General features: G+C 44.3%; 2 protein-coding genes across 6 annotated transcripts; one reads left to right on the plus strand and one right to left on the minus strand.

Moving 5' to 3' along the window:
* Window positions 1-418: 418 nt before the first annotated feature.
* CEP19 (centrosomal protein 19) lies at window positions 419-7,801 on the minus strand. 2 transcript variants are annotated; one of them, XM_075003985.1, is made up of 4 exons: window positions 7,662-7,801; window positions 6,951-7,053; window positions 5,566-5,766; window positions 419-5,213 (listed from the first exon to the last, which is right to left on the minus strand). In XM_075003985.1, the coding sequence occupies exons 3-4, from the start codon at window positions 5,693-5,695 to the stop codon at window positions 4,852-4,854; spliced, it is 492 nt and encodes a 163-aa protein (XP_074860086.1). In that variant the 5' UTR covers window positions 5,696-5,766; window positions 6,951-7,053; window positions 7,662-7,801; the 3' UTR covers window positions 419-4,851. The 2 variants fall into 2 exon arrangements, with proteins under 2 accessions (XP_074860086.1, XP_074860087.1); XM_075003986.1 differs by lacking the exon at window positions 6,951-7,053 and having other exon boundaries at window positions 7,662-7,791.
* Window positions 7,738-27,028, plus strand: PIGX (phosphatidylinositol glycan anchor biosynthesis class X). 4 transcript variants are annotated; one of them, XM_075003981.1, is made up of 8 exons: window positions 7,738-7,866; window positions 8,997-9,080; window positions 10,089-10,191; window positions 11,784-11,847; window positions 19,621-19,762; window positions 21,755-21,968; window positions 23,636-23,736; window positions 26,363-27,028. In XM_075003981.1, exons 3-8 carry the CDS (start codon window positions 10,101-10,103, stop codon window positions 26,507-26,509), a joined length of 759 nt encoding a protein of 252 aa, XP_074860082.1. In that variant the 5' UTR covers window positions 7,738-7,866; window positions 8,997-9,080; window positions 10,089-10,100; the 3' UTR covers window positions 26,510-27,028. The 4 variants fall into 4 exon arrangements, with proteins under 4 accessions (XP_074860082.1, XP_074860085.1, XP_074860083.1 ...); XM_075003982.1 differs by lacking the exon at window positions 7,738-7,866 and adding an exon at window positions 7,879-7,910; XM_075003983.1 differs by lacking the exon at window positions 7,738-7,866 and adding an exon at window positions 7,880-8,077.
* Window positions 27,029-27,525: the final 497 nt, after the last annotated feature.

Below are 27,525 nucleotides of genomic sequence, written 5' to 3' on the forward strand. Positions count from 1 at the left end.
CACTATATCATTCCAAAACACGTAGGGATGATTAAACTTGCCCAGGCAGAATTGTAAAGGAACTTACAGGCTGTTGGGGTCAGCTTGTTCCATAACCCCCTTTTAACCACATGCTGCCTCACCAGGGGTCAGGATGTTGACTCTACAGTGGTTAAGAAAGTGTTGATGGAAAGCCCTGTAAGTAGCCCATGGAGCTCCTTGCTGCGCAACCGGTGGTTTCTTCCCGCTTGGTGGCTGAAATAGCGCGGGCGAGCCGGGCGCTAGGACCCACGGTTCCGGGGGGGACCCAACCACCCCACCAAGCAGGAGAAGGGTGCAGCCGTTGATGGGGGCAATGCAAGTGCACCCAAGTTCTACTTTATTCCCCTAGCAGGTAGTGGCCGGAACAGGAAACGAGGCTCAGGCACAGATTAACGGGTGCAACCAGGAAATGATTTATTAGCAAAAACAGCAGCAAGCAAAGACACAGCAACAACAATAAAACATACACATAAGCCAACTCATTAACTAAGAACTTAACTATACTTAACTTACACTTATAATTATTATGTTATACTCCATATGGATCACCTGTATGGTTAACTTTATTTATCCGCAAAGCAAAAAAGTTAGGTTAATAAATTGGGGAAAATGAGGAAGAGTAGAGGGAATCTGGGCCAGGGTGCTACTCCCAGCCCAAGTGGCTGGCGGTGGAGGCTGCCGGGAATTCTACCCAAAGCCAACCCCCTTAAACTCCAGCCTTTTCCCAGGGATCTTTTGACCCGCTCCGGGATAAATATAAGGGAAAGGGGTAAAAGGATAAAGGAGCAAGGTAGTTTTTGTTTACACCTTACGGCGCCTAGACTGAGACTTTAATACTATAACTCTAATTAACTAATAACCATAACAATCCTTATTTAATTAATAACTCTAACCCTAAGACTAATTATAACGAATAGTTTTATTCAAGTGTGCTCCCAATTGGGACGGTACGGGCTTTTTAGGCCTGGCCGTAAGGGGTCGGACCCCCGGGCTCTGCCCTCCCCCTGCTGGAAGAACGGCACAACAGTGGGTGCAACCCTCCGCCCCCGTCAGGGGTCCCGGTGCCCACAACTATTGAAGTGTTTTTCTAATGTATGTAATGTGCCCACTCCAATGGAAAAAAGACCGGGGCCTTGCCATGAGTCTAATAGGTAAAGTTACGTGTCTCCGTATAGTGATGGGTGTCCAATCTGGTGCGTTGTCCAGTCCAGGTAGGGTGTCGTGTCCAATAAGGCGTGTTAATTAGAGAGCGATGCCGAGAGGAGCAGCAGTGATGACACAAGGTTGGTGGGCTCCTGGTCTCCCCGCTGGGTACGCAGTACCCGCGGCTGGAGCCGCGGGCCAGTTCGCCACCCAACAGGTACGCCAAAGAGCCCACTTGTTGCTCCTCGAAGCAAGTGCGCCAGGGCGCTGGCGCCGCTGGTCTGCTCAGGTCTCCGTCAGCTGCAGTTGGCGTCGCAGCAGGTGCTGCGAACGCTGAGGTGATTTCAGCGTCTTTGGCCTGAGCCTGACCTGAGGGTTTAGTGGACGCAGCGTACGCTGCCTCGCTCCCCTGGGCTGGGTAGCAGAGTTCCCATCTGCGTCCCCAAGGGCCGCCGAATGGACTGACAGCCCTGAATTTATAGAGCGAGTTCGTGATTATTCGTTACCTGATTACCATATCCAAAATTCTACACAGGTGTTTTCAAACAGGTCCTCTGCCTGGCCAAAGGTGCTAGAAAAGATTACCTTGGGCCAATCAGAGGACTCTATTTCAAACCTTCGTTCATGAATAATTCATGAGTTCAGGTTACCGGGGAAACCAACTGACTCAGTGACCATTGCAGGGGGCTGCTAAATGGCAGCCTATGTAACTTTAGATTTTTCCATGTACCTGCATTGATTTTTTACACTGCCAGAGGCTTGTTTCCCCTGACACATGGAGACGATAATGCCCTAGGGATAAAAATCCCTGACACTCCTCATAAGATCTGTCTGTCCACAAATTTGCTACACGGTTCAGAATACAAAGTGATGAGAAGAACTGCACCTGAAGCTAGGATGGTTCTGCTGTGTATCTTTGTGCCCTAACCCTATCCAACTTATGCATTTTATGTCCTTAGGATGTTTGATTCATCCAGGAGGAGAATACTACTGCTTCCCGTTATCTGAGGAAGATTGTAGTGACCTTAGGAATAAAGGCTAGTTAGTTCACAGAACTACCATTAGGAGTAAACACAAAATTTAAGGTGTCATTGGGAATGTACTAAGTTCTGAAAACCCCTTGGACAAAGAGGTGGGAAGTAGGCATACTACTTTCATTGGGAAGAGGACGAGATCTACCAACTGTGAAGCCGGAAGGTGGTTTTATTAGGACTTGTAGTTGACAGATCAAGATGATGACAGGAATCTGCATATTGCCAGAAGACTGATAAGAGATAAAACAAAAATTAAGGGATCTGATGTTCACAGATGATAATGCAGCTCTTGTGGTTCATAGTGTAGATTCTCTATAACATCTAATTATCAAGTTCTCTGATTCACACCTAATCTTTGGGCTAGCAATAAGCTTGAAGACTGTTACCATGCATCAAAGCTCTTCAGAACCAATTCCAGATATCACCTTGAATGCTTTTTATCTGGATGCTGATAAACAAGTTTTGCTACCTTGACTCTGCGGTAACCAGCAAGGTAAATCTTGATGCTGAACTCACTAGTAGAATTGGCAAAGCATCCAGGAACTTTGGTTTTTTGCAAGACAGAGACAGGAATAACAACAAATTGTTATGAAAATCTGTATTTGAGACATAGTTTATATACTCTTCTATTTGGCTCAGATACATGGATAATTTATGCAAAACAAAGTCTAAACAGCTTTTATATCAGATGCTTGTGTAAAATTCTTTGAATAAGATAGCAAAACAGTGACAAATGTGGAAGTGTTAAATCATGCTGGTATATCATTCATGGAAACACGGATTAGTGAGAAAAGACTCAGGTGGCTTGAACATGTCAAGTGAATGCTGGATTATAAGGTCCCACAGAATGCGCTGTACTCTGAATCTTGTGAAGGGTCTAGACTCAAACTGTTGCACAAATTTCAGGATGCTTGCACAGATGACTTAGCATCGTTTGGAAGCTCCGTGGATGATAGAGAAAGGAGTGCAGAATTCTGCTCTGCTTGGCAAGGTCACCTTTTAGGTGAAGGGACCCATTCCAAGGTGGACTGGATCGAGCTTTGTGATGACTGGTGTCAGAGAAGGAAAGAATCTGCTATTTGGAATCAGAGCATTGCTACTGCATGATTGTCCCTTAACTGTGGATGGAGGTGTCACTTGATCATCAGTCTCAGCAGCCATCAAAGAACTCATCAGGCTCCTACACCATGCTCCATAAAGAGCAACAATGCCAATACTTAGTACTAAGAGTAATATTGCTCAGAAATCTTTTATGTGACAGTGATGAGAGAGGCCTCATGGTTCTCTTTTGGTGCAATATGCCTGCAGCTGCAGAGTTGTCTTTCTGAGAGGTGCTGGTCTCTAGCTCCATGCTCTGGTTATCTTGTAAAACTACTGGTTACTGTTTTGGGTGTCTTTGCCGTAATGTGTGTCCTCTGTAACACAACACTGAAACTTTAAATAGTACATGGATACCCTTTGTGAATTTCCTCCAGTTTGTTAACACCTTATAATGAGCGACGGCACCTTTCCCTTTTCCTCTCAGTTTCCTAGCTACCTGGTTAGCCAACATGAGATCTGGGTGCAGGATAGGTCCCTGTTGCATTTTGTGTTTTGAGATCTGAAAGGATGTTAGTGACATTTAATTCAAGGCTGGGAAAATTACTATAATCACTGTGGCCTGTTAATTCACTGTCTGCTTTACCATCTTTACACAGTGGCTGAGGAGGGAAAAGCATAGGGGGCCTTTTAGCCCTCTTCTGACAACAAACTGCTATTTGGAGAATCTTAGATGCCATGGCTTCCCATAAAAGCTCCTACAAGGAGCTGCCCTCTAGCAGTGCTCAGAACATAGCAGTCTGATAAGGCAGTGCAGCTAAAGAATTTGTTTCACTCGAAGTATCAAATTCCCAGGCATGTTAAAGCAAACGTCTCCTGACTTGTTTATTTACCTACAGCACTGGGCAAATTAGGGAGACAAATCTCTCTTGTTTTATGGATTCCAAATTGTTGAATTATTTATAGTATCTCTGAAGTTAATTGGTTGTTTAAAAATTTGATTTCTTGAATACAAAAATGTACATTCATGAAACACTGAGGTTGAAGAGTTAAATCAGAAAATTGAAAGGTAATATTTTCATTGCAATATTGATTTGTCTACAGATAGACTAGAGATTAAAACACTTACAACAACCTAATAATAAAATACTGCATATATGCAACAAGAATCCCAATGTTTCCTTCTCATGAGTTGGATGTAAAGCTTTGCAACCTTAACATTGTATTTGAAAGACTAAGGTAAAATTGAACAAAACAAAAATAACCAGTCTCATTTCCCTGCCAAACATGAATGAAACATAAATAAAGATTTAAATTTTTTTCAGTTACTTAACAGCTACGAATCTAAGCATTTACAAATAATTTCCAATATCCCCATATTACTTTTATCAAGCTTTCATGTCGGACTTCGAAAATTGTAAGTCTGCTAAACCAACATAGGCACCGATCACTTATTTACCAATGTAAAATGCATCCGTTGCATGGTTTGTAAAAAGTGCTAATCAAGCTCTGCAGACTAATGCAATATGATGGACGTGGTAACTGCGCTCTCTGTGTAATGAGAAGTAAGGGTTTTCTCTTTACATACTGATTATCCAGGTGGTGTCATCTATTATCAGAACTCATTGTCTGATTCCGCATCCCAGCCACAGGATTCCAGCTGCTCATCTTGTGGGAACTCAACCTCAACATTGTAAATGAAATCTGGGTCATCCTTCTTCTTCCTGTTCTTTTCAAACAGCTCATCCATGATACTCTTCCTTTTCGCCAGTTCCTTATCATCTAGTTTGTTCAGGTCCTCCTCTGGGTCAACGGTCTGTTCTTTCTGAATCTGCTCCAAGCTCTGGGCCAAACTCTGTCCCTGCAAGTGGCCTCTCAACAAACAGTATAATTTCTGCAGTTGCTGCAGTGAGACTCTTTGTAGGTAAGCCTTGTGCCGAGGGTTATTCTTCAACTGTTCTGCAGCCCTGCTGCAATCTGGGGAGAAAAAAAAAAAAAGGCTGCCCCACTTCACATTAGTCTCAAAAACACAGTTCTTAAATAATGCTCTTATCTCAAAGATTCTCAAGTAAGTTGCTGCCCTATGAGTGACACTACTCAATTTTAAACTAAATACTTCAGGTTGGGGTGTTTCCTGGGTTGATGGCCAAGGTTGGCGAGCACTGCATATTTGATCTCTAGCCCTACCTTACAACTCCCATGCAGAGCTGGAGAGAAGAAACCTGCCAGTCCATGAACAGGTGCCCAGATGCCATCTCTCCATACTGCTGGCCCGTTGCAGTTTTGTGGAAGGGGGCTGGAGGGTGCCAAAACTGAACATATACTGTACCGGAGAACTTGGAGAAGTTTCGGATAGGCATGATACGCTGGTGTACTCTATCCTTATTTTCCTCTTCATAGATCAGGATAATGGATGGAGGATGAAAGCGAATGCCACACTTCTTTGCAATATAAGCCATTCCAGTTCATGCTACCGGCTGAACAAAATAAATCCTTACTGAGCTGTGCTAGGTGGGTGATTCAATGTTCGCTGCAAGAGAAAAAGGAAAACATGGATGAAACTGATGCTGCTCTTTACTTAGGGGTAGTTCTGATCAGGGTCAGCAGTCCCTGACTCAGAAGAGCATTTAACCCTCTCTCTAAGTCTTACTGACTTCAGTGGGACCTAAATATGTGCTGAAGTCCTTTGTTGAACATGTGCCCCAGTGGTGGAGTGGAGGGTGAGGGGAGGAAAGATATCCAACAGTTGATCTCAGGATTTGTCAACTCTGCTTTTGAGTCTGGGTATCACATAACCAAACAGAGGCCTAAAGATTTTTTTTTTTACTTATATATTTTCCATTTTTTATCAGTGTATTGTGTTATATTTTTTCATAAACAATACTCGGCTGCAAATTACAGATACTGATCTGGAAAAGCTCAGTTAATCATTTCAAAATTTTTTTTTCAACCGACTATTTTAATTTCTTACAATTTATGGCCAAAGGACAAGTTTTGCATAGGGACTAAATCATATTTGAGGTGTATGTTTAATAGTAACAGAGAGGTAGCCATGTTAGTCTGTACTCCAACAAAACAAAAGTTTTTAAAGAGCTATATTTCTGCTGCTAACAGAATTATTTATTTGGTGATGAGCTTTCGTGGGACACATTTGTGCTACTTTGTTTAGGTGTATGTTTGTTTGTGCAAATTTGAAAATAAAGCTGTGGAAAAACAGTAGAAAATATTCAGAAAACAAAATCCAGTGAAACACTTACTGCAAAATTAAAGCATGAACATGTAGCTGTAAAAATCAACAATCACAAAGTACGAGTTTTACGGTATATAATTTATTGTGGAAGAAATTAAAACTGATAATTCAGTTGTCCTAGTTATTCAATTATTCCACCCCCCCGCCCCCAGTTCAAATCCTAGGGATGTTAGTATTCTTCTCTATTCCACGTATTTAGGAAGAGTTTTGAACACACAACTCCAACACGTACGAAACTGAAATCTCTCGGTTTTTTTTTTTGTTTTGTATTTCCAGAATATATTAGACCCTCCTCTTAAGAAACCTGCCAACAAATCTACCTGGCCAGTTGTAAATAATTCATGGGGGAGGAGAAGACTCAGAGACGGGGAACAAAAAATGAACAGCAGCACCAGAAGATTTCTATATGAGAAGAGACTGAGAAGACTGGGATTGTTTAGGAAGACGAGGACTGAGGCACTTACTCCATAGGTGTCCCAGTGGTGGAGCCCCTATTGAAAATAGCCCTTCCCACTGCCAGTGGCCCCTGCTGGTCAATTCCTCTTCCCCGTGCTCTCCGCACACCAACTGAAATATAAAATCAATCAGTGCTAGTTAGAGCAAATAAATTGGGCCCACCCCTTTACCTCTCACCAGAACTGAATGGCAGGAAATTTAAAAGCGGAAAAGAGAGATGGCTCTTTTACACCCGTGGGGGCTAGTGCCAGGGGACTGCTTCTAAGGGCGAGAACTTAACCGCTCTTAAAAACGAGCAGACGTTTATATGAACAAGAACATTTGCACTGGATTTTTTTTTTTTGTTTAAATGCAGGGGGGCTATAAGCCCTCACGCTTCAGGGCATAAGACGGCCACTACCTGAGGGAGGTTCAGAAGGAACATCTTGTACGAGCAGGTTGTCCTCTAACAGAGCCCGTGACAACGATTTTAAGCCCTCTCTGCCCCCGAGTGTCTCCGCTGGGGAAGCGGGAATAGAGACACTGAGCCGCGTCAGTCTGCGTCTTCCAGAACCACAGGAAGTCCTGGGGCCCCTTACAGGCTAACGGGGCCTTCGTCACCTGACGAAGCGGGTCTTTGCCCACGAAAGCTGATGCTCCCAAATATCGGTCAGTCTCGCAGGTGCCCCAGGACTTCTTGCTGGGCCGCTGTAAAGTACGCTGAGGTTTAACCGGCTCACCTGTAAGCCGCCTCCCGAGCCCCCGACCGGGGCGGCTGGAGCTGCTCCGGCCCCGCACTGCTCTCCCCAGGCCGCCTCCCCGCCTCGTCAGGCACTGCCGGTTACCGTGACAACCGCCCCGCCGCCGCAGGAGCGTAGGCCCCCGCGGGGCTGCCCAGCGCGCTGCCGGCCGGAAGGGCGGGCACTGGCCCCGCGGCTCGCGCAGGCAAGTGGGGCGGGCGCCTCGGCGGGGCCCGGCGTCGCGCGGCGGTGAGCGCGGGGGGGTGGGAGCCGCTGGCGGGGCCCCGGCTCGGCGTTTGTCGCCCCTCCCCGCAGCCTGAGGGGTGGGCGCGACCGCGACCGGGCCCGAGTGCGCGTTCGCGGCGGCGGCGGCGCTCAGTTCCCGCCCCCCCGGCAGCTGTGCGGTCTGAGGGGAGGTAAACGCCTCCACAGGCCGGGCGGCCGCGTCCGGTCCGGTCCGGTCCGGTCCGGTCCCCGCGCCCCGGCAGGCCCGGCGCCCCGGCCTGGGGAACGTGGGGATCCCGAGACGGGGCCTTGCCAGTGCTCATGTGCCTCCGCTTGCGGCAGCGCCACGCTAACCCCCGCCCCCTGCTCTGAGGGGGTGGGCGTGATTGGGACAGGGACACACACACACACTCCTCAAGGAGTGTGAGATCCGGACAGTGACACACACACACACACACACACTCCTCAAGGAGTGTGAGATCCGGACAGTGACACACACACACACACTCCTCAAGGAGTGTGAGATCCGGACAGTGACACACACACACACACTCCTCAAGGAGTGTGAGATCCGGACAGTGACACACACACACACACTCCTCAAGGAGTGTGAGATCCGGACAGTGACACACACACACACACACACACACACTCCTCAAGGAGTGTGAGATCCGGACAGTGACACACACACACACACACACACACACACACACACTCCTCAAGGAGTGTGAGATCCAGACAGTGACACACACACATACACACACACACACTCAAGGAGTGTGAGATCCGGACAGTGACACACACACACACACACACTCCTCAAGGAGTGTGAGATCCAGACAGTGACACACACACACACACACACACACACACACACACACACACACTTACTCCCCACTCCTGCACATTGAGGAGGGGTGTGTGTGATCCAGTGACACACAGGCTGACACACACTGCACCCCCTCTCTGCATTGAGGTGTGCGTGTGTGAGAGATTTAGACAGTGACATACATAGACGCACTTAACCTTCACTCCCTACGCGTTGTGGGGGGGTGTCTGATCTGGACAGCAACACGCACTGACTGACAGCCATGCTTCCCCCATTCATAGAGGGACGGGTGTGTGATCTGGACAGTGGAACGTGTACTTACTCGTCCCCCATGCAGCGACGGCTGTGTATGCTGCCAAAACGAGGTATGTTCTACACTGGCTCTTGTGAAGGTACTGTACTACAGGTACAGGCAGCTGCTCAAGTGGCACCTTGTAGCAGAGCCCGGGATTGAATTTAAATCATGGGCCCATGTGAAAAGCTGGGTTATGTCTACTGCAGTTTTAACCAAATCAACTAATCTGGATTAATGGGTTATGTGAATAGCAAATTTCAAGCAGTCCTGTCTTTACCATGAGACACAGAGGGAGACATCTATCTGAACTGGAATTCATGTGCAAATTTGACACAAATTAGGTCTTAACAAAGATCTGAATTACGCATTACAAAGGCAATTTCCCCACCTTTGATATTTGCAGGAATGACACACATGCTATTTGCTTTGGTCCTAGTAGTGACAGTAACCCCCTTTTTTCCTCATTCCCCCTGCCACATCTGAAGAAATGGGTTTTACCCATGGAAATTCATTACCTACTAAGCTTACGGTCTGGGGTGTGTGTGTGTGTGAGTGAGTGAGTGAGAACTTGACAGTGACACATCTACACTTCAGAGAGAAGGTGTAATTTCCAGGTTGGGTAGCTGCACATGTGTGAGTTCTGATAGCAGTAGCCCGCTAGAAATAGCGGTGTGCCATGGTGTAATGGGTGGCAGCTTTGGTGAGTGATCAGAGTACAATGCAAAATACTAAGTGCATACTTAGGTGGCTAGCCGGAGCTGCCAACGTGGTCATGCTGCTATCTTTAGAGTCGCAGTCAGAGCTAGCATGCACGTGCCTACCTGCACCCAAAATGCCTGCCAGTTGTAGTGTAGCTGTGCCCACACACAGATCTTGATGCTAACAAACATGCCAACATAAATATATTGATATTGTCCATGTGGACAGATAAGGAGAAAAGGATGCTGACAGGCTTTGTTGTATGGGAATTGTGGATATAATTATTGTGATAAAAACACAGGTGTGAATTTCTGATTTGAACTGGGAATCTATTGATTGAAATATCCTATGTTCATAGGATCTGTGATTTTTTTTGCAGTTGGATTTGGAAATGCAGAAGCAGTGGATGGAGATGGTGTTCCACTGGAAAACTATTTTCACCTTTAGCATATCCTTGCTTCTTTGCACAGCAAGAAATTTGTGTAAGTTAAACAAATTAAAATATTTAAACTTTTACTTAGCAAGCTGCTAAATGAACTTTCTAAGCAACTGATAACTGAAAGTGCTCAAAGAGAATCTGAGTTCCTTGCAAGCTATGAAATGAGAAGAGATATTATTAAACATAACATTATAGAATATCCGTAAATTGTTGCGATTTGTTTCAAGTAATACTGTACTAATCAAACATTCCAGGGAAGAATGAATGCAAATAGGACCAAAATATTTGTTGTGTAAATAGTTGGTGTAATTTATTACAATTATTGGAATGAATTTGCTGTGTAGTTTGATAAACAATGCAGAAGTAGATTCTTATGGTTTTTTCTACTTAATCATGGAATACTGTTTATGTATTGAGCAGTATTGAAAGAAAAGGTAAAATTTCTGAGATTATAGCTTGTGAAGGTATCACCTGTGATGAAGGAAACACACAAAACAAATTCACTGTGTATATGTAGTTTTTTATTTTACATTGGAATAATGCTACCAAAATGCTAACTCATCTGAAAAAGAAGCAATAACTTTTGGTTTTGTAAATGCTTGTTTTTTCTTGGTGTTCTGAACATCTCCTTGTCCTTCTCCCTGGAAAGTTTTGTAGGTTTTATAAAACAACATCTGTCATCAGTGTTTACTGTAAGCTGAGTGCTTGGGCAGTCACCCACAAGAGATTCAGGTGCCGCCCAGCTGATCAGCAGAACATTCATAGCTGTCCACGGCCAGCAGGAAATGTTTTTACTGGTGGTGTGCATATGCACATGCTTTGATTCACATAAAATTTATTCCACTCACGGATGGAAAAATTAGAGGGAACATTGTCAGTATAAATTGTTAGGAATGTTAGTATAACCAAAAGCAGTGTGTCAGGTAGGCATAGTTCCTTGACTCTTTCTTTTGTTTTGTTTTGACTTTTGTTTTGACTTTCTGTGCTCACTACTGCAAGTGATTTCAAAAATCAAGACAAGATTAAATCAATGGTACATTTCTGATATCTAGAAAAGTAATGTTATCTTATGCAGCAACAAACGTATTTTGCTGAATTAAAAACTGACTCAGTGTGGAACCGGGTATCAAATGCCATTAGATGGTTAGAATTAACCAGATTTATGTACCCAGAAATTGATCAAGTGTTCTGTCTTTTTTGATTGCTTACAGTAGTGTACTACGTTGATCTTGCCACAAGGGCTTAGTCAAGGCTCTAAACATCTGGAGGCCCTTTGTAGTAACATTAAATAACACAACCTGTGTTTAGTTAGGACCCAATCCTGCAAAGTTACACATGCTTAACTTCAGACAAGTATTTGCCAAACCTGGGTTTTAAATCTGAGAGCCAAAGAGTATGACAGATTTCTGTTTGTGTCCAGTGACTATACTGACTGTATCTGAGACCCATCTCTTCTTTACTATGATTGATTGTCATCTCTTCTTTACTATGATTGATTGTAGAGTCACTTCTTCCAGACAAGCAGTAAATTCAGAGTTTGCTGAAGCTACTTCAAGTAGCCAGTCATTAGCCTTAGTGCTAACAATTCATGCAGTGCTTTGAACACTGTAAAAGTTTATTTTGTGTTGTTTTCAGCTGCACAGGCCACTTGTCCTGATATCACTGTGACTCAACAGCTTCTGAAAGAGGGATTTCACAGGTGAGTTGATGACAGACTCAGAGAATGCATCAATTACTAGTTTGCCAATTAGAGACCTGTTCTGCAAACATGCATGTACTTAACTGTATGCATGTGAATAGCTGCACTGACTTATGCATAATTAAGAAAGGTGCTGCACTATATTCAATATGATTCACTTATGAGTAAAGTTAAGCATATATGTAGGTGTTGGCAGCATCAGTGCTTAAATATTTACTGGTTACCTATTAGTTATATCATGGCAATAACATGAAGCTGCCTCAGGGGACTTGGAACTCACGGGGAGGGTCAGCTCAGTGGTTTGAGCGTTGGCCTGCTAAACCTAGGGTTGGAAGCTCAATCCTTGAGGAGGCTATTTAGGGAGTGGGGCAAATAGATGTCAGGGATGGTGCTTGGTCCTGCCAAGAGGGCAGGGGACTGGACTAGATGACCTCCCAAGGTCCCTTCAAGTTCTAGGGAGATGTGTTATCTCCAATTTGAAAAAACAAACAAAAAAAATGCCTCAGCAGCCTAACACTGTGGCCTTTAATTTCAGAAAGGGGAACTACACAAAAATAAGGAGGTTAGCTAAATAGAAATTAAAAGGTACTATGCCAAAAGTAAAATCCCTGCAAGCTGCATGAAGACTTTTCAAAGACACCATAAGAGAGGCTCAACTTTAATGTATAACCCAAATTAAAAAACAGTAAGAAAACAAAAAAAGTGCCTCCATGGCTTAACAACCAGGTAAAAGAAGCAGCGAGAGATAAAAAGCTATTGTTTAAAAAGTGGAAGTTAAATCCCAGTGAGGAAAACAGAAAGGAGCATAAACTCTGTCAAGTGTAAAAATATAATAAGAAAAGCCCAAAATGAGTTTTAACTATTACTACTACTTAACTCTTGTAGTCCACATGGAGCATAGGTCATCTACAAGTCTCCTCCACTTCACTTTGTCTTGGGACAAAACTTCTAGCTGGCTCCAGGAGTTCCCCAGTTGTTGTCCTTCAGCCTCAGTAGACCTTGTCCATGCTGTCCAAGGTCTTCCTCTTTTGCATTTGCCATGTGGGTTCCATGGGAGAGCTTGATAGACTATGCTGGATGATGGTTTTTTGAGAGTGTGGCCTAGCCATCCCCATTTTCTTCTCTTGGTTTTAGTGTCAATTGGTTCTTGTGCTGCCCTGTTCCAAAGCTTCTCATTTGTGATGAAGTCTTGCCATATGATGTGAAGGATGTACCTCAGGCATCTATTTGTGAATCTCTTTACCTTGTGATTTGAAGGCTTTTTAGTACACCAGGTCTCGCATCCATATAAAAGTACACTCTTCATATTTGTGTTGAAGATCTACGGTTCTGTCTTCACAGATATTATTTGTGAACTCCATATGGGACAGAGAGTCTTGAATGCAGCTTTTGCTTTCCCTATCCTGGCATTGATATCCTTGTCTGTTCCTCCATCTATGCCCATAATACCCCCAAAGTAGGTGAACTGTTCCACATCTTCCAGGTCATCCCCTCCCACTGTGATGGTGGTGTTGGATTGGTGGATCCTCATTGTCTTGGTCTTTCCCTTGCTAATGCTCAGTCCTGTCATTGAGGCAGTTTTGTCTGGTGTTGTGACCTTTTCTTTCAGGCTTTCATGTTGGTGTGAAAGGAGGGTGACATCATCAGCAAGATCAGTGTCTTCTAGCTGTTGGAAAAGTGTCCATTGAATGCCTTGTTGATGGACATCTCTTGTCTTCTTCATAATCCAGTCCATTGTGAGCAAGAACAGGAAAAGTGACAATAGGCACTCTTGTTGCACTCCCAACAGTGTGCTGAAGGATTCTGGAGAACACCATTGTGAACAACTTGGCATGTCGAGGGTTCATACATTGAACCAATCAAGTTAATGATCTTGGATGGGATGCCATGGTATTTCAGCAGTTTCCACACAGTGTCTTTATTAATGCTGTCAAAGGCTTTTTCAAAATCTTTGAAGGTTACGCACGGGGAGTTCCACTCGAGCGACTATTCTATGATCACTCTGAGAGTTGCTATTTGGTCAGCACAAGATCTCCCTTCAGAAGGTGGCCTGTTCTTTCCTGATCTGTCTATTGATTTCTGTCTTCATTCTCTCCAAGAGAATCCTATTGAACACTATTCCGGGAATAGACAGTAACGTGATGCCCCTCTAGTTCTTGCATTCCTTCAGGTTCCCTTTCTTTCGAAGCTTGGTAAGGTACCATGTTTCCAGTCTTGTGGGATCTCTTCAGTGTTCCAAATTTACCCAAATAGATTATACAACGTGTTCACCGAAGACTTACTACCTGCCTTGATTCTGTGGGGATGTTGTCTGGACCACGTGCTTTTCCGTTTTTCAGATGGGCAGTGGCTTTTCTGATTTCTTCTTTTGTAGGTGTGCTGCTGTTAATTTGAGGAGTTGTCCCAGACTGAGGTGCCATTTAAGGAGGTTTTGGAGCAAACTGATAAACTTAACTGTAACAAGTCACCAGGATCAGATGGCATTCAGCCAAGAGTTCTGAAAGAAATGTGAAATTGCAGAACTATTAAGTGTGATTTGTAACCAATTCTTGAAATCAGCTGCTGAAGACACCTAATGTGACGCTAATATTTAAGAAGAGCTCTAGAGGTGATCCTGGCAATTACATAAAGACAAGTCTTAATATCAGTACTGGGCAAATTAGTTGAAACTATAGTAAAGAATAAAATTGCAAGATACATAAGTGAAGACTTCCTCGACACAGGGCATCAGTAAGTACTGCAGGCACAGCAGGCTGAGCACCCAATAAGGGCAGTACAAACTGGGGAAGAAAACTGGAAGCATGTGGAGAAGGCGGCCAAGTCAGGTATCTCCAATTCCTGTAGAGGTAACCCGCTGCATTCAAGCTGTGTGCATGGGTGATATGGTGGAGAATGCTGTGGCAGAGACCGCTCAGAGAAGGGATCAGAAGACCCCACTGACTGGATGGCATGGGATATGTAATCCTAAGGATGGCAGTTCTATGACCGTCACCCCCAGGAGAAGAAGGCGGGTGGTCTTGGTGGTTGGGGACTTCCTCCTAAGAGGGACGAAGTCATCCATCTCCCATCCAGACTTGGAACCATGGAAGTGAAGGTGTGGTTGCTCAGGTGGTGTCAGAGAGAGGTGCTTGGTTTTATTTCTACCATGGGATTTTGTCTCAGGAACAAGAATTTCTAGAAAGTGATGGGACCCACCTGACGAAGAGAGGAAACGGCGTCTTTGTGGGCAGGCTTGTAATCCTAGTGAGGAGGGCTTTAAACTAGGTTTGTCGGGGGATGGTGACACAAGCCCTGAGGTAAGTGGGGAAGGAGGAAGGTTCAGCAAAGGAGGACCATTCGTTCAAAAGGAGAAAGTAGGCCAATCATCTGATTAGCTAAGGTGTTTGTGCACAAATGCAAGAAGCCTGGGAAATAAACAGGAAGAATTTGAAGCCCTGGCACAGTCAAAAAAATATGAGGTGATTAGAATAACAGAGGCATGGTGGAATGATGCACATAACTGGAGTACTGTCATGTAAGGGTATAAACTGTTCAAGAACGACAGGCAGGGGAGGATAGGAGGAGGAGCTGCAATTTATGTGAGAGAGCAGTACGATTGCTCAGAGCTTCAGTATATGGAGGGAGAAAAGCCAGATGAGTGTCTCTGGGTTAAGCTTAGAAGTGGAAGCAACAGAGGTGATGTTGTGGTTGGTGTCTTCTATAGGCCACCTGATCAAGTAGATGAGGATTTCTTCAGACAAATAAAAGAAGCTTTCAAATAACAGGCCCTGGTTCTCATGAGAGACTTTAACCACCCAGACATTTGTTGGAAAACCAATACAGCAGCACACAGACAATCCAGGGAGTTTTTGGACAATGTAGGGGATAACTTCTTGGTATAAGTGCTGATGGACCTGACCATGGGCTGTGCACAGCTTGACCTGCTGCTCACAAACAGGGAAGAATTAGTAGGAGAGCTAGAAGTGGGTGGCAACCTGGGCTGCAGCGCTTATGAGATGGTAGATTTCAGGATCCTGCTGTAGTGTCTCACACAGAAGACCAGCTTCAAAAACTGGTGGATCAGTTCTCCAAAGCGTGCAAGGACTTTGGGCTTACCATCAGCCTAAAGAAGACAAACGTACTCGGTCAGGATGTTGCTGAATCCCCATCAATCAGCATTGACAACTATACGTTAGAGGTCATCCACGAGTTCGTGTACCTCGGGTCCACCATCACTGACACCCTGTCGTTGGACACTGAGCTAAACAGGAGGATCGGAAAAGCGGCCACAACTCTGTCCAGACTCAGCAAGAGAGTGTGGAATAACAACAAGCTGTACACTCACACCAAAATGCAAGTCTACAGAGCCTGCATCCTTAGCACCCTCCTTTATGGCAGTGAGACTTGGACCCCGTATGCCCGCCAGGAAATGAGGATGAACGTCTTCCACTTGCGCTGCCTCAGGCGCATCCTTGGAATAGCATGGAAGGACAGAGTGACCAACACCGCCGTCCTCGAGCAAGCTGGAATCCCAACCATGCACACCCTCCTCAGGCAGCGTTGACTCCGCTGGCTTGGCCACGTCCACAGGATGAATGATGGAAGGATTCCAAAAGACATCCTGTATGGTGAGCTAGCCTCTGGCAAAAGACCTCCCGGACGCCCCCAGTTGCGCTACCAAGATGTCTGCAAGAGAGACCTCAGAGAGGTAGACATCGAGCTGGACAACTGGGAAGAACTAGCAGACAACCGCAGCAGATGGAGGCAGGGGTTACACAAGGGCCTTCAGAAGGGCGAGATGAGGATCAGACATCTAGCAGAGGAGAAGCGAGCGCACAGAAAGCACACTAAGGACTTGCCAGACACCCACCACATCTGCAAGAGATGCAGCAAGGACTGTCACTCTCGTGTGGGTCTTCATAGTCACAGTAGATGCTGTAAATGAAGTCCTCAATTGAAACTATAAAGGGCGCGATCCATAGTGTATGCAAACTGAAGGATGCCTAGGCTAGACAAAAGAAAGAAAGGTGAACAGTAAAATACAGACCCTTGATTTCAGAAGAGCAGACTTTGACTCTCTGAGAGAACTGATGGGCAGGATCTCCTGGGAAGCTAATATGAAGGGAAGAGGTGTTCAGGACAGCTGGCAGTATTTTAAAGAGGCCTTATTGAAAGCACAGGAACAAACCGTCCCAATGCGCAGTAAGAAAAGCAAATTTGGTAAACAACCAGCTTGGCTTACAAGGGAAATCCTTGGTGAACTTAGAAAGGATGTGCATAAGAAGTGGAAACTTGGACAGATGACTGAGGAGGAGTTTAAATATATGGCTGGGGAATGCCAGGTAGTAATCAGGAAAGTGAAAGCACAATTGGAATTGCAGCTAGCCAGGAATGTAATGGGCAACAAGAAGGGTTTCCGCAGGCATGTTAACAATAAGAGGATTATCAGGGAGGGTGTGGGGCCATTACTTGCTGAGGGAGGTAGCCTGGTGATAGATGATATGGGAAAGGCTGAAATACTCGGCTTTTTTTGCATGAGTCTTCATGAAGAAGGTCAGCTCCCCGACTATGGCACTAGGCAATGCAGTATGGGAAGGAGGTGGGCAGCCCTCTGAGGGGAAAGACTGGGTTAAGAGCTATTTAGAAAAGCTAGATACACACAGTTCCATATAGTCGGATTTAATGCATCCAAGGGTTGATCCTGCTTTGGGAGGGGGGCTGAACTAAATGACCTCCTGAGGTCCCTTTCAGCTGTAGAATTCTTTGATTCTATGATCGTATGAATGTAAATTGTTGGGGGAAATTCAGCATACTTTATGTAAAGGGAACTCATGCCTAACTAATCTACTAGAGTTCTTTGAGAGGGGAGTCAGTAATCATGTGGACAAGGTAGATCCATTGGATATAAGATACTTAGATTTCCAGAAACCTTTTGACAAGGTCCCTCACCAAAGGCTCCTAAATAAGTTGTAATGGGATAAGAAGGCATGATAACTGGTTAAAAGACAGAAAATAAAGGGTTGGAATAAATAGTAAGTTTTCAGAATGGACCACAAGGGTCTGTACTGTATTCAACCTATTTATAACTGATCTGGAGAAAGGGGTGAACGGTGATGTGGCAGAATTTGCAGATGATAAAACTGCTCAAGACAGTTAAGAACAAAGCAGACTATGAAGAGCTTCAAAAAGATTTCAAAATATTAAGTGATTGGGTGACAAAATGGCAAATGAAATTTAATGCTTATAAATGTAAAGTAATGCACATTGGAAAAAATAATCTCAGCTATGCATACAATTGATGGGGACTAATTTAGCTATAAGTATTCAAGAGAGAGATCGGGGAGTCATTGTGGATGCTTCTTTGAAAACACATCCCCCAACATGCAGCATAAGTCAAAAGAGAAAATATAATGTTTGAAATCATTTTTATAAGGGACAGAGAATAGCTTATTGCCTCTATATAAATCCAGGTATGCCCACATCTTGAATACTGTGTACAGATGTGGTTGCTTCATCTTAAAAAAGATATATTGGCGTTGGAAAAGATTCAGAAAATGGCAACAAAAATTAGTAGGAGTTTGAAACAGTTGCCATATGAAGAGAGATTAAAAAGACTGTGACTTTTCATTTTAGAAAAAAGGAGAGTAAGGGGGGAAGTGTTAGAGGTCTAGAAAATCATGACTGGTGTGGAAAAAGTGAAAAAGGAAAGTTATTCACTTGTTTCCATAACGTGAAAACTAGGGGTCACCACATGAAATTAATGGGTAGTATGTTTAAAACAAACAAAGGGGAGCACATGGTAGAAGCTGTGGAATTTGTTGACAGAGGGGCTACATCTACACTAGCCCCCAACTTCGAAATGGCCACGCAAATGGCCATTTCGAAGTTTACTAATGAAGCACTGAAATGCATATTCAGCGCTTCATTAGCATGCGGGTGGCCATGGTGCTTCAAAATTGACGCGGCTTGCCCCGACGGGGCTCCTCTTCGAAAGGACCCCGCCTACTTTGAAGTCCCCGTATTCCTATGAGCAGATGGGAATAAGGGGACTTCGAAGTAGGTGGGGCTCTTTTGAAAAGGAGCCCTGTCGGGACGAGCTACGCAGCGGTGAGCCGCACCAATTTTGAAGCGCCACGGCCACCCGCATGCTAATGAACCGCTGAATATGCATTTCAGCGCTTCATTAGTAAACTTCAAAATGGCCATTTGCGTAGCCATTTTGAAGTTTGGGGCTAGTGTAGACATGGCCAGGATGTTGTGAAGACCAGGACTTTATCAGGGTTCACAAAAGGACTAGATAAATTCATGGAGGTTTGGTTCATCAATGGCTATTACCCAAGATGGGTAGGAATGGTGTCCCTAGCCTCTGTTCGCCGGAAGCTGGGAATGGGTGGCGGGATGGGTCACTCAATGATTACCTGTTATGTTCACTCCCTCTGGGGCATTTGGCATTGGCTACTGTTGGAACATAGGATACTGTGCTAGATGGACCTTTGGTCTGATGCACTATGGCTTTTATGTTTTTAAGCCCACGCCAAGATGTGTTTCTGAGTATTTTCAGTAATACTGGAGCACAAGTGGGGAATTGACAAAAAAGAGACATGTTGATTCTCATGGATCTGGAGATATAGGAGAACCTTGTTTCCTAAAAGGAAAAGGGTAGACTTTAGATAGATATATATTGTTTTCTGTGTTCTCAGAGCAAAATAGCAGAGAGCCACATCAGAGAGATATCTGTTTAAATTTTTGTGCATTTATTTGAAATTTGTGCTAATGTTGTCTTTGCTTTTTAAGAGACCTGCTAACAAAAGTAGAACTTGATTTGGGAGTTGAAGCTATGGGGAGCTGCACTGTGGCAATTAAAGAACACCTACCAACAGGACTGTACGTAGATCCCTATGAGCTGGCATCTCTACAACAGCATAACCTAACTGAGGTAGGACGTCCTAGGGGTCATGCTGATTTGCTTGGAAGTGGTTCAGACAAGGAAAAACAAGGATTTGAATACTTGTGAGTAACTGTCCAGTGCCTATAATTTTAAACATTTGGGTGGAGATGAACTTTCATCTGCCCTTCTCATGTTCCCTCTCATGACAGAGCTTTCTTTTATGTACAGGCACATTCATAGATGGGAAACTGGGGAAAACAGCTCTCATGCGATAGAAGTAGCTCGAAGAATTATTAGGGAAGGCAGTTTTTCCTGAAGAACTCCCCCGAAAGTTGTGGTTGTATTGTAGCTGAAAGACTCAGAGAGTACTTCTATAGGATTCTCTTATTAGTTATGTAGGGTACAGGTTGTACCTCTCTACTCCAGGACTCTCCTGTCCAGCAGCATCTGTGGTCTGGCATTGTCCAGGATGTTGTCCTTGCTCCGGTGCAGCGGGACCACAGATATTACCAGACTAGAGAATCAGGCCACCGATCTGTGTGGCTGGGGGCTGTGTGGGCCAGGGGCCTGGCATGCACACGCCTTGTTGGCCAGGACTCAGTGGGTGCAGGCCTAGTCGGCAGGGGCCTGGGAGTGGAGCCTGGCTGGTGGCAGGGAGCCAGGGACAGCAGAGCTGGTAGCTGGGAGCAGAGCCCGGCTAGTGTTGTCAGGAGAGAGTTGGTGGCCAGGGGCTGGACCTGTTGGCCAGTGGCTGATGTTGTGGGCCTGGGACCAGTGCTCAGAATGTTGGCTGGCGGGGGGAGAGAGGAGGCAGGGGCTGGCAGACAGGAGTAGAGCCTGGAACCCACAGCAACCAACCTGTGAGACGTCGGATTAGGCCCTTAATCTGTGTTCCTCAATCCTTCCTCTATAAAGTGGAGATGATAATCACTGCATCCCACCCCTAGTCTGTTGTGTCTGTTTAGGTTGTAAGGTCTGTGTCTTGCTATGTGTAGATATGGTCCCAAATTTGATTGGACCCTTTAGGCCATACTGTAATACAAATGTATAAAATACTGCTCCAGATGTACTCCTCGTGTAATGAATGTAATGCCACTGAAGTTAGTAGCGTAGTGGCGGGCACTATATGAATAAAATAGACACAGAATTAACATTTGTCTTTGTCACCCTGAGGAAAAAGGTCTCCAGTCTGGGAATTAAACTCTTGTCTCCCTCATGATGAGAGCCCGACCAAATTCGGGTTCCAGTTTGGTCCCTTTCATGATTTTAAAAACTGTAAATTTCATAATTTCATATATTCATATCTGAACATTCACAGTGATGTAATGTAGGAGTCCTGTCCCCAGAAGGAGTTGGTATGTCGGGGGGGTTGCAGGGTTATTGTACGGGGCTGTGGTGGTGCTGCGTGGCTGCTGGCAGCAGCAGTGCTGCCTTCAGAGCTGGTCTGCTGGGGCTGTTGGCCAGTTTGATCTGGTATGGTATTGCCGCCCTTACTTCTGTGTTGCTGTCTGCAGAGCTGGGCCCTTAGTCAGCGGCTGCTACTCACTGGCCACCCAGTGCTAATATCAGTGGTACAGCGGTAAGGGCGACATGGGAATGGCATTGCCACCCATACTTCTGCACTGCTGTTGGTGGGTGCTGCCTTCAGAGTTGGGCACCTGCAACAGGACAACCATTGCTCTGTTGTTGTCCAGCTCTGAAAGCAGCAGTGCAGAAGAGTGGCAATACTGTGACCTTTGTAAAATAATCTTGTGATTTCCCCCTGCAACTCCCTCTTGAGTCAGGACCTCCAATTTCAGAAACGCTGATCTCCCCTGTATTATCTGTACAGCATAGGGTAAAAGCACGGACAAGACCAGATTTTATGGTCCATGAGGCATTTTGCATTGCCATGAATTTGGTAGGGCCCTTCTCATGACAATGTAGTAGATTACCTTGCCAGATTAACTGTTTTAATCGTTTTAATCCTTTATTTCCTATGTAAGTATCACTGTGCTTTTTATGATACTCCTTCATCTGTGTTGATTATGTTTTCCACAGGCTCTGATGAGTCCGGATACTGTTGATGTGGAATCTCCTGAGTACGTAGCCACAGAGCTTGCCATTCTTATTTACATGAAACCTGGTCCTGAATGTGATCATTGTTTTAAAGCCATGTTGCCTGTGCACTGTCGGTATCACCGGCCAGGAGAGGACGATGGGGAAGCCTTCGCCATTCTGAAGAGTCCAGAAGTATTGATCTATTGCCATAAAAGTGAGAAACAGATATCTCTCCTCCTTTGTTGTGTGAAAGAGGGAGGGATTAGAGAAATAACTATGTACCATGCAGAGTTTGAAATCCAGACTTTGGGGAAAATCGGTGGTGGAGAGAGAGGTATCTGGATAGTCATTTAGAAATGGGGAAAACAGAGAATGGAAAAGAAGGCAAGCAATTATTTTACCTCTGTTTCAATCAATGCTGCTTCATCCTGACGAAGGGCTAATTTATGTCCAGTTGTTAATAAACATCTGGGGAATCCCGATATACTCATTTAATCCTCCCACCCCTGGGGAGTATGCCTGTCTCCCCCAATATGGGTCTGTAAGATCAGAGTGTTGACAATTGGCCTGCTCCCTAGAATCCCTGTAGAACCTAGCCTGCTGAAGATCTGCATGGCTCATCTGTTTACAGACCATTCTGCATTGCAATTCATGGAGTTCATGGCTTAGCCTAGTTAAAGGAAAGCTGAACTGCATCAGTCAAAAGTATTTTGGTACTTTCCATCCTGCACAGTGACTAAGTAGGAAAATCTTTGTTAGGGACTCTAGACTTTCTGAGGGATGGAATGATAGGAGCCAGACACTCTTTATTAAAAAAAAAAAAAAATCCAGTTATCTACTGTTAATGAATCATTGAAAATACTATAAACAATCAAGTCCCCACTCCTACTACAAAAGTATTTCTTTTCAAGAGACGGACCCTACCTAGCTGCCAAACCAGATATGCAAATATGTTTCTCACATTTTTTTCTCTTTACTCAGGCATTGTTTGATGGATTATTTTCACTCTTACATCTTTGTCATTATAGTGGGGTGTATATACTGTGCTAATGGGATGTCAAGACTCTTTGCATTCCCTTGTCTCCCTGGTACCTCCACTAAACTTAAATTGCAGGGATCCACATTTCTTAGAGAATAAATTTAAAAAATAGCATTGCAGAGATACAACAAGCATCCATAAGGAGAAATCATTAAATAGTTTATTATGGGGTATGGTGGAGGCAGGAGGCATAGCAGTAGAGCTAGAATTGGAGATAGCCCATAGACCAGTGGTGAGATCTTGTCCCCATATGAATTGTGGGGGCTGCTTTTTCTTTCCCAATGTGCTATTCACTGGTGCTAGGATTTCACTAGTGGTGAAGATTTGAATGTGCAGGTGAGAAACTGTTCTCAGTGGTGTCAGATGGCAGAACAAGGAGTAATGGTCAGAAGTTGAAGAGAGAAAGGTGTAGGTTAGATATTAGGAAAAATTACATCACCAGGCAGGTGGTGAAGCTTTGGAATGAGCTGCCTAGAGACGTGGTGGATTCTCCATCCCTTGAGGTTTTTAAGTCCCGGCTGGACAAGGTCCTGGCTGGGATGACTTAGTGGGGGTTGATCCTGCTTGAAGCAGGGGGCTGGACTAGGTGACCTCCTGAGGTCCCTTCCAGCCCTGTGATCCTGTGTTTTCCAGCAAAGTTCTGTCATTGCTGGTGTTATTTCACCTCTTAGGGTGTTCTGTCATTGCTGGTGTTATTTCACCTCTTAGTTATTAGTCCATAGAGACTGCTAAGATGCATGATGGACAGATAGCCGTCATATCCCATATGAAAGGATTTTGTATTTCACGTGGTGTCTCATCCTGGTGTGATTGTTGATGCAACATATTTTGTTTTTTCCTAGGTGTCCCATCAGTTGAATGTTGGAAATATTCTGAAGTGGAAGCTCCATGTTCAGTGAGAAATAGACATACCTGTCATTGGAACAATGTGACATATAAGCTTGTAAGTTCCTATTTCACACTGGAAGGGACCTTATAGATCATGTCATTTAGTCCCTTGCTATCACAATCTTCTATAATCCCATTCATAAACTTGTAAACATGAGAACAGCCACACTAGGTCAGATAGTGGTCAATGCCATGTGTCCCAGTGAGAATGAACAGAACAGGTAATCACTGAATGATCCATCCCCTGTCACCCATTACCAGCTTCTGGCAAGCAATGGTTAGGAACACCATCCTTTTCCTTTGCTAATAGGTTTTGATAGAGTTATCCTCCATTAATGTATTTTTTTTAAGTTAGCTTTCGTGACATACTCTGGCAAAAAATTCCACAATTTAAATGTGCCTTAGGTGACGTAACACTTCCTTTTGTTTTGCTAGTATATAGACTAGCACGGCTTTCTCTCTGTTCTTTTTGTTTGTTTTAAACCTGCTGCCTATTAATTTCATTTGGTGACACTTAGTTTGTGTTATGAGAAGCCATAAATGACATTTACTATTTACTTTCTCCGCACCAGTCTTGATTTTATAGATCTGTGTCATATCCACCTCTTAGTCATCTCTTTATCAAGCTTAAAAGTCCCAGTCTTATTAATCTTTCCTTGTATGAAAGCAGTTCCATAGTCCTAATCATGTTTGTTGCTCTTATGTCCAATATATCTTTTTGAGAACCACATCTACATGTAGTATTATAGATGTGGGCATATCGTGGATCTATATAGAGGCAATATGACATTTTTGTCCTACTGCCCCTCTCCCAGTGATTCCCAACATTCTGCTAGCTTTCTTGATTGCTTTTGCAATCTCTTTCTTGAGTGGTAACAGCTAATTTAAACTCCATTATTTTATACCTGTAGTTGGGTTTATGCTTTCCAATGTCCTTTGCTCTACACTTATCAATACTGAATTTCTTCTGCCACCTTGCTATCTAGTCATGCAGTCCAGTAATTCCTTTAAAATTCTTCACAATCTGCCTTGGGCCCAACTATCTAGAGTAGTTTTGTACCATCGGCAAATTTTGTCATCTTACTTTTACCCCCTTTTTTCAGACAGTTGATGAACATGTTGAATAGTTCTGGTTCCATTAAAGACCGCTGCGGGATACCACTGCTTTACCTCCCTTCGTTCTGAAAATTTACCATTTATTCCTGCCCTGTGTTTCCTGTTCTTTAACTGGCTATTCATCCATGAGAGGACCTTCTCATAAGAGTGTTTTGGGAATCTCCCTCACATCCTCAGCCGTGAAGACTGATGTGGAGAATTCATATAGTTTCTCTGCAATGACTTTATCATGGTTGAGCACTCCTTTAGCATCAGTATCATTCTCTGGTTCTAATGATTGTTCAGGGTTTGGGCTTCTATCATACTTTAAAATGTTGTAGCTCTTACTTTTTGAGTCTTCGGGTTGGCTGTTCTTTAAATTCTTTTGGGCCTTCCTAATTATATTTTTACACTTCACTTGCCAGAGTTTGTGCTCCTTTCTATTTTTCTCACTCAGATTTAACTTCCACATTTTAAAGGATGCCATTTTGCCTCTGGCTGCTTCCTTTATTTGGCTGTTTAGCTGCAGTGGCACTTTTTTGGGGCTCTTTTATTTTTTAATGTGGGGTTGATCCTGTTATGGTATAAAGCCACATTTTAGTAGGAGTTAGGCTGTTTGCCCCACCACTCCTTTTGGCAGGCCATTCCAGAATGCTGGGGGAGGTGAGCAGGGGCCATGGGGTGGGGAGGTTGTGGGGGTTGAGCCGGGGGAGGGGGTTAATGGGGGTGAATTGGCATGGCTCTCAAGTGGTGCCACATTGGGGAGCAGGGGGAAGGGGGTTTTAGCCTGCCTGGATACCCACAGGGGCAGGCAGCTAAGTGGGCTAAAAGCCTTCCCCTACCTTCTCAGAGCCACGCCTAGTGGTGCTCTGAGAAGGCAGAGGGAAGGGGGTTTTAGCCTGCCTGGCGGCCCACAGGGGCAGGCAGCTAGGTGGGCTAAAAGCTTTCACCCTATCTTCTCAGAGCAGTGCCTAGTGGTGCTCTGGGAAGGCAGGGGGAAGGGGCTGTTAGCCTGCCTAGCTGCCTGCAGCAGCTAGGCAGGCTGAGAGCCCAGCAGCTTCGCGTTATGTGAACATGAAACCGAGTACAGCAAGGTTTACTCTATGGATCGAGGTCAGTCGCTCTTTGGATTCGTGTACTCCGAGACCTCACTGTATTCATTCCATAAGCTTATTCCTCCAGTCCTACAGTGTGCAGGAGTTGCTTGATGTTCCTCTTGTTGAGACTTATGTAAGAACAATGCTGAAGAGAAAATAAATGCACAGTACAGTGCCTGAGGTAGCGTGTGCCTGGTAAATGCCCCAGAAGGTCAAGAAGAAGCCATCTGTCACGATGGGCAGACAGACTAAATGGAAACGTCTCTCCTTCAGCTTTGACTTTTGAATTCTAATACTGCATGAAAGGCTAAATCTTTGGAGTGAGCCTGAGCAATGAGAGTTGAGGGCTGTCCACTAACATTAAACAGGCTTCTCTGTGGCACTGTCTTAATTACTACGTCTAAAGGAGAAACTAAAGCTATTGAAAATTTAGTAGCAGCTTAGGTATATGTTTTTACTCAGTTTTCACATCCAGCTCTCTCTTCACAGGTAAATAAGGAAGTCATACTTCAGATTCCAGTGGGGCTCAAACAGCATGGTGCCTTGGTATGTGTAGTGACCCTCCTTACCACACTCCTGTGCTCCAGTTTGGTTCTTGCAGCTGTATGCAAACATGGACACTTCTCCTTGGTGTAGTGCTCAGAGTGAAACTGAATAAGACATTATAACTGGAGTCATTATGAAACAATAATGAGTGTCATGCATTAAATTTAACTGAATGCAAATTAGTCTGTTCCATTTAGGGTTCCATAAATGGAATGCAGTTTATTATCTATTACCTTTATTATGGTGATGCATGGAGGAACCATCTGAGATCATGGGCCTCTTGTTCCAGGCACTGTACAAATACCCGACCATGCCTGCCCCGAAGAATGTGCATTCTAAATAGACAACGCATACACAAGATGGAATGGGATGGAAAATAAAGACACAGAGGGACGAGGTGACTTGCCCAAGGTTATGTGCCTGTTCAGTAGCAGAGCTGGGAACAGCCCTCACCTCTCCTGTTTCCTAATCTGGTATTCCCGATGTGCAGGATCACAGGGCCTCTTGTAACATATTCTTTTGCCAGTATTTTAAACAAACTGACTTGATAGATTGATTATTATGATGAGAGAAACAAGTTCCATGGTCATTAAACATTTGAATTTTAAATTGTTACATATTTGAATTTTAACTGTTCCAGCCCTATTGTGTTTGAATTTGTTTTGTGAGTTGTACATTTACCTGGGACACAAAAGCATTGCCAATCATTGAAAAGACCCAATGATTCCTGTTTTTTTAACACTGACCTGCAGGAGGCAGCCAGATTTACTTCCATCTTTTTACTGAGAGTAAACCTGAATCTGGACAAATAACTTTGATTTTATAGAATAATTGAGCCTCATCCAAACAGGAATCATTCTGAGGAAATTTTATGGCATGTGTTACACTGGAGGTCAGTCTAGATGACCACAGTGGTCCTTCCTGGCCTTGGAATCTATTAATCTATGAAATGATGCTAAGCTGGAGTAGAATAGTAGGAAGATCAGAGGTAATTATCAGAACTATTAAGAAATATGAGGAAACAGAGAGGAAATTGCTTCATTAATGGAAAAACTGAACTGCCTCAGAGTTTCTTATATCGGAGGGTAGCCGTGTTAGTCTGGATC

Source organism: Carettochelys insculpta, chromosome 10, assembly GCF_033958435.1.
Source record: "Carettochelys insculpta isolate YL-2023 chromosome 10, ASM3395843v1, whole genome shotgun sequence".
NCBI classification, from domain to species: Eukaryota; Metazoa; Chordata; order Testudines; family Carettochelyidae; genus Carettochelys; species Carettochelys insculpta.

What these genes read in the sequence shown, in the direction of transcription:
- PIGX (XM_075003981.1), top strand. Translation starts at nt 10,101, where the DNA reads ATGCAGAAGCAGTGGATGGAGATGGTGTTCCACTGGAAAACTATTTTC. An exon ending in CTGAAAGAGGGATTTCACAG is followed by an intron (nt 11,848 to 19,620) that starts GTGAGTTGATGA and finishes TTGCTTTTTAAG; the next exon opens with AGACCTGCTAACAAAAGTAG. An exon ending in AACAGCATAACCTAACTGAG is followed by an intron (nt 19,763 to 21,754) that starts GTAGGACGTCCT and finishes TGTTTTCCACAG; the next exon opens with GCTCTGATGAGTCCGGATAC.
- CEP19 (XM_075003985.1), bottom strand. Translation starts at nt 5,695, where the DNA reads ATGGCTTATATTGCAAAGAAGTGTGGCATTCGCTTTCATCCTCCATCC. An exon ending in AAACTTCTCCAAGTTCTCCG is followed by an intron (nt 5,214 to 5,565) that starts GTACAGTATATG and finishes TTTTCTCCCCAG; the next exon opens with ATTGCAGCAGGGCTGCAGAA.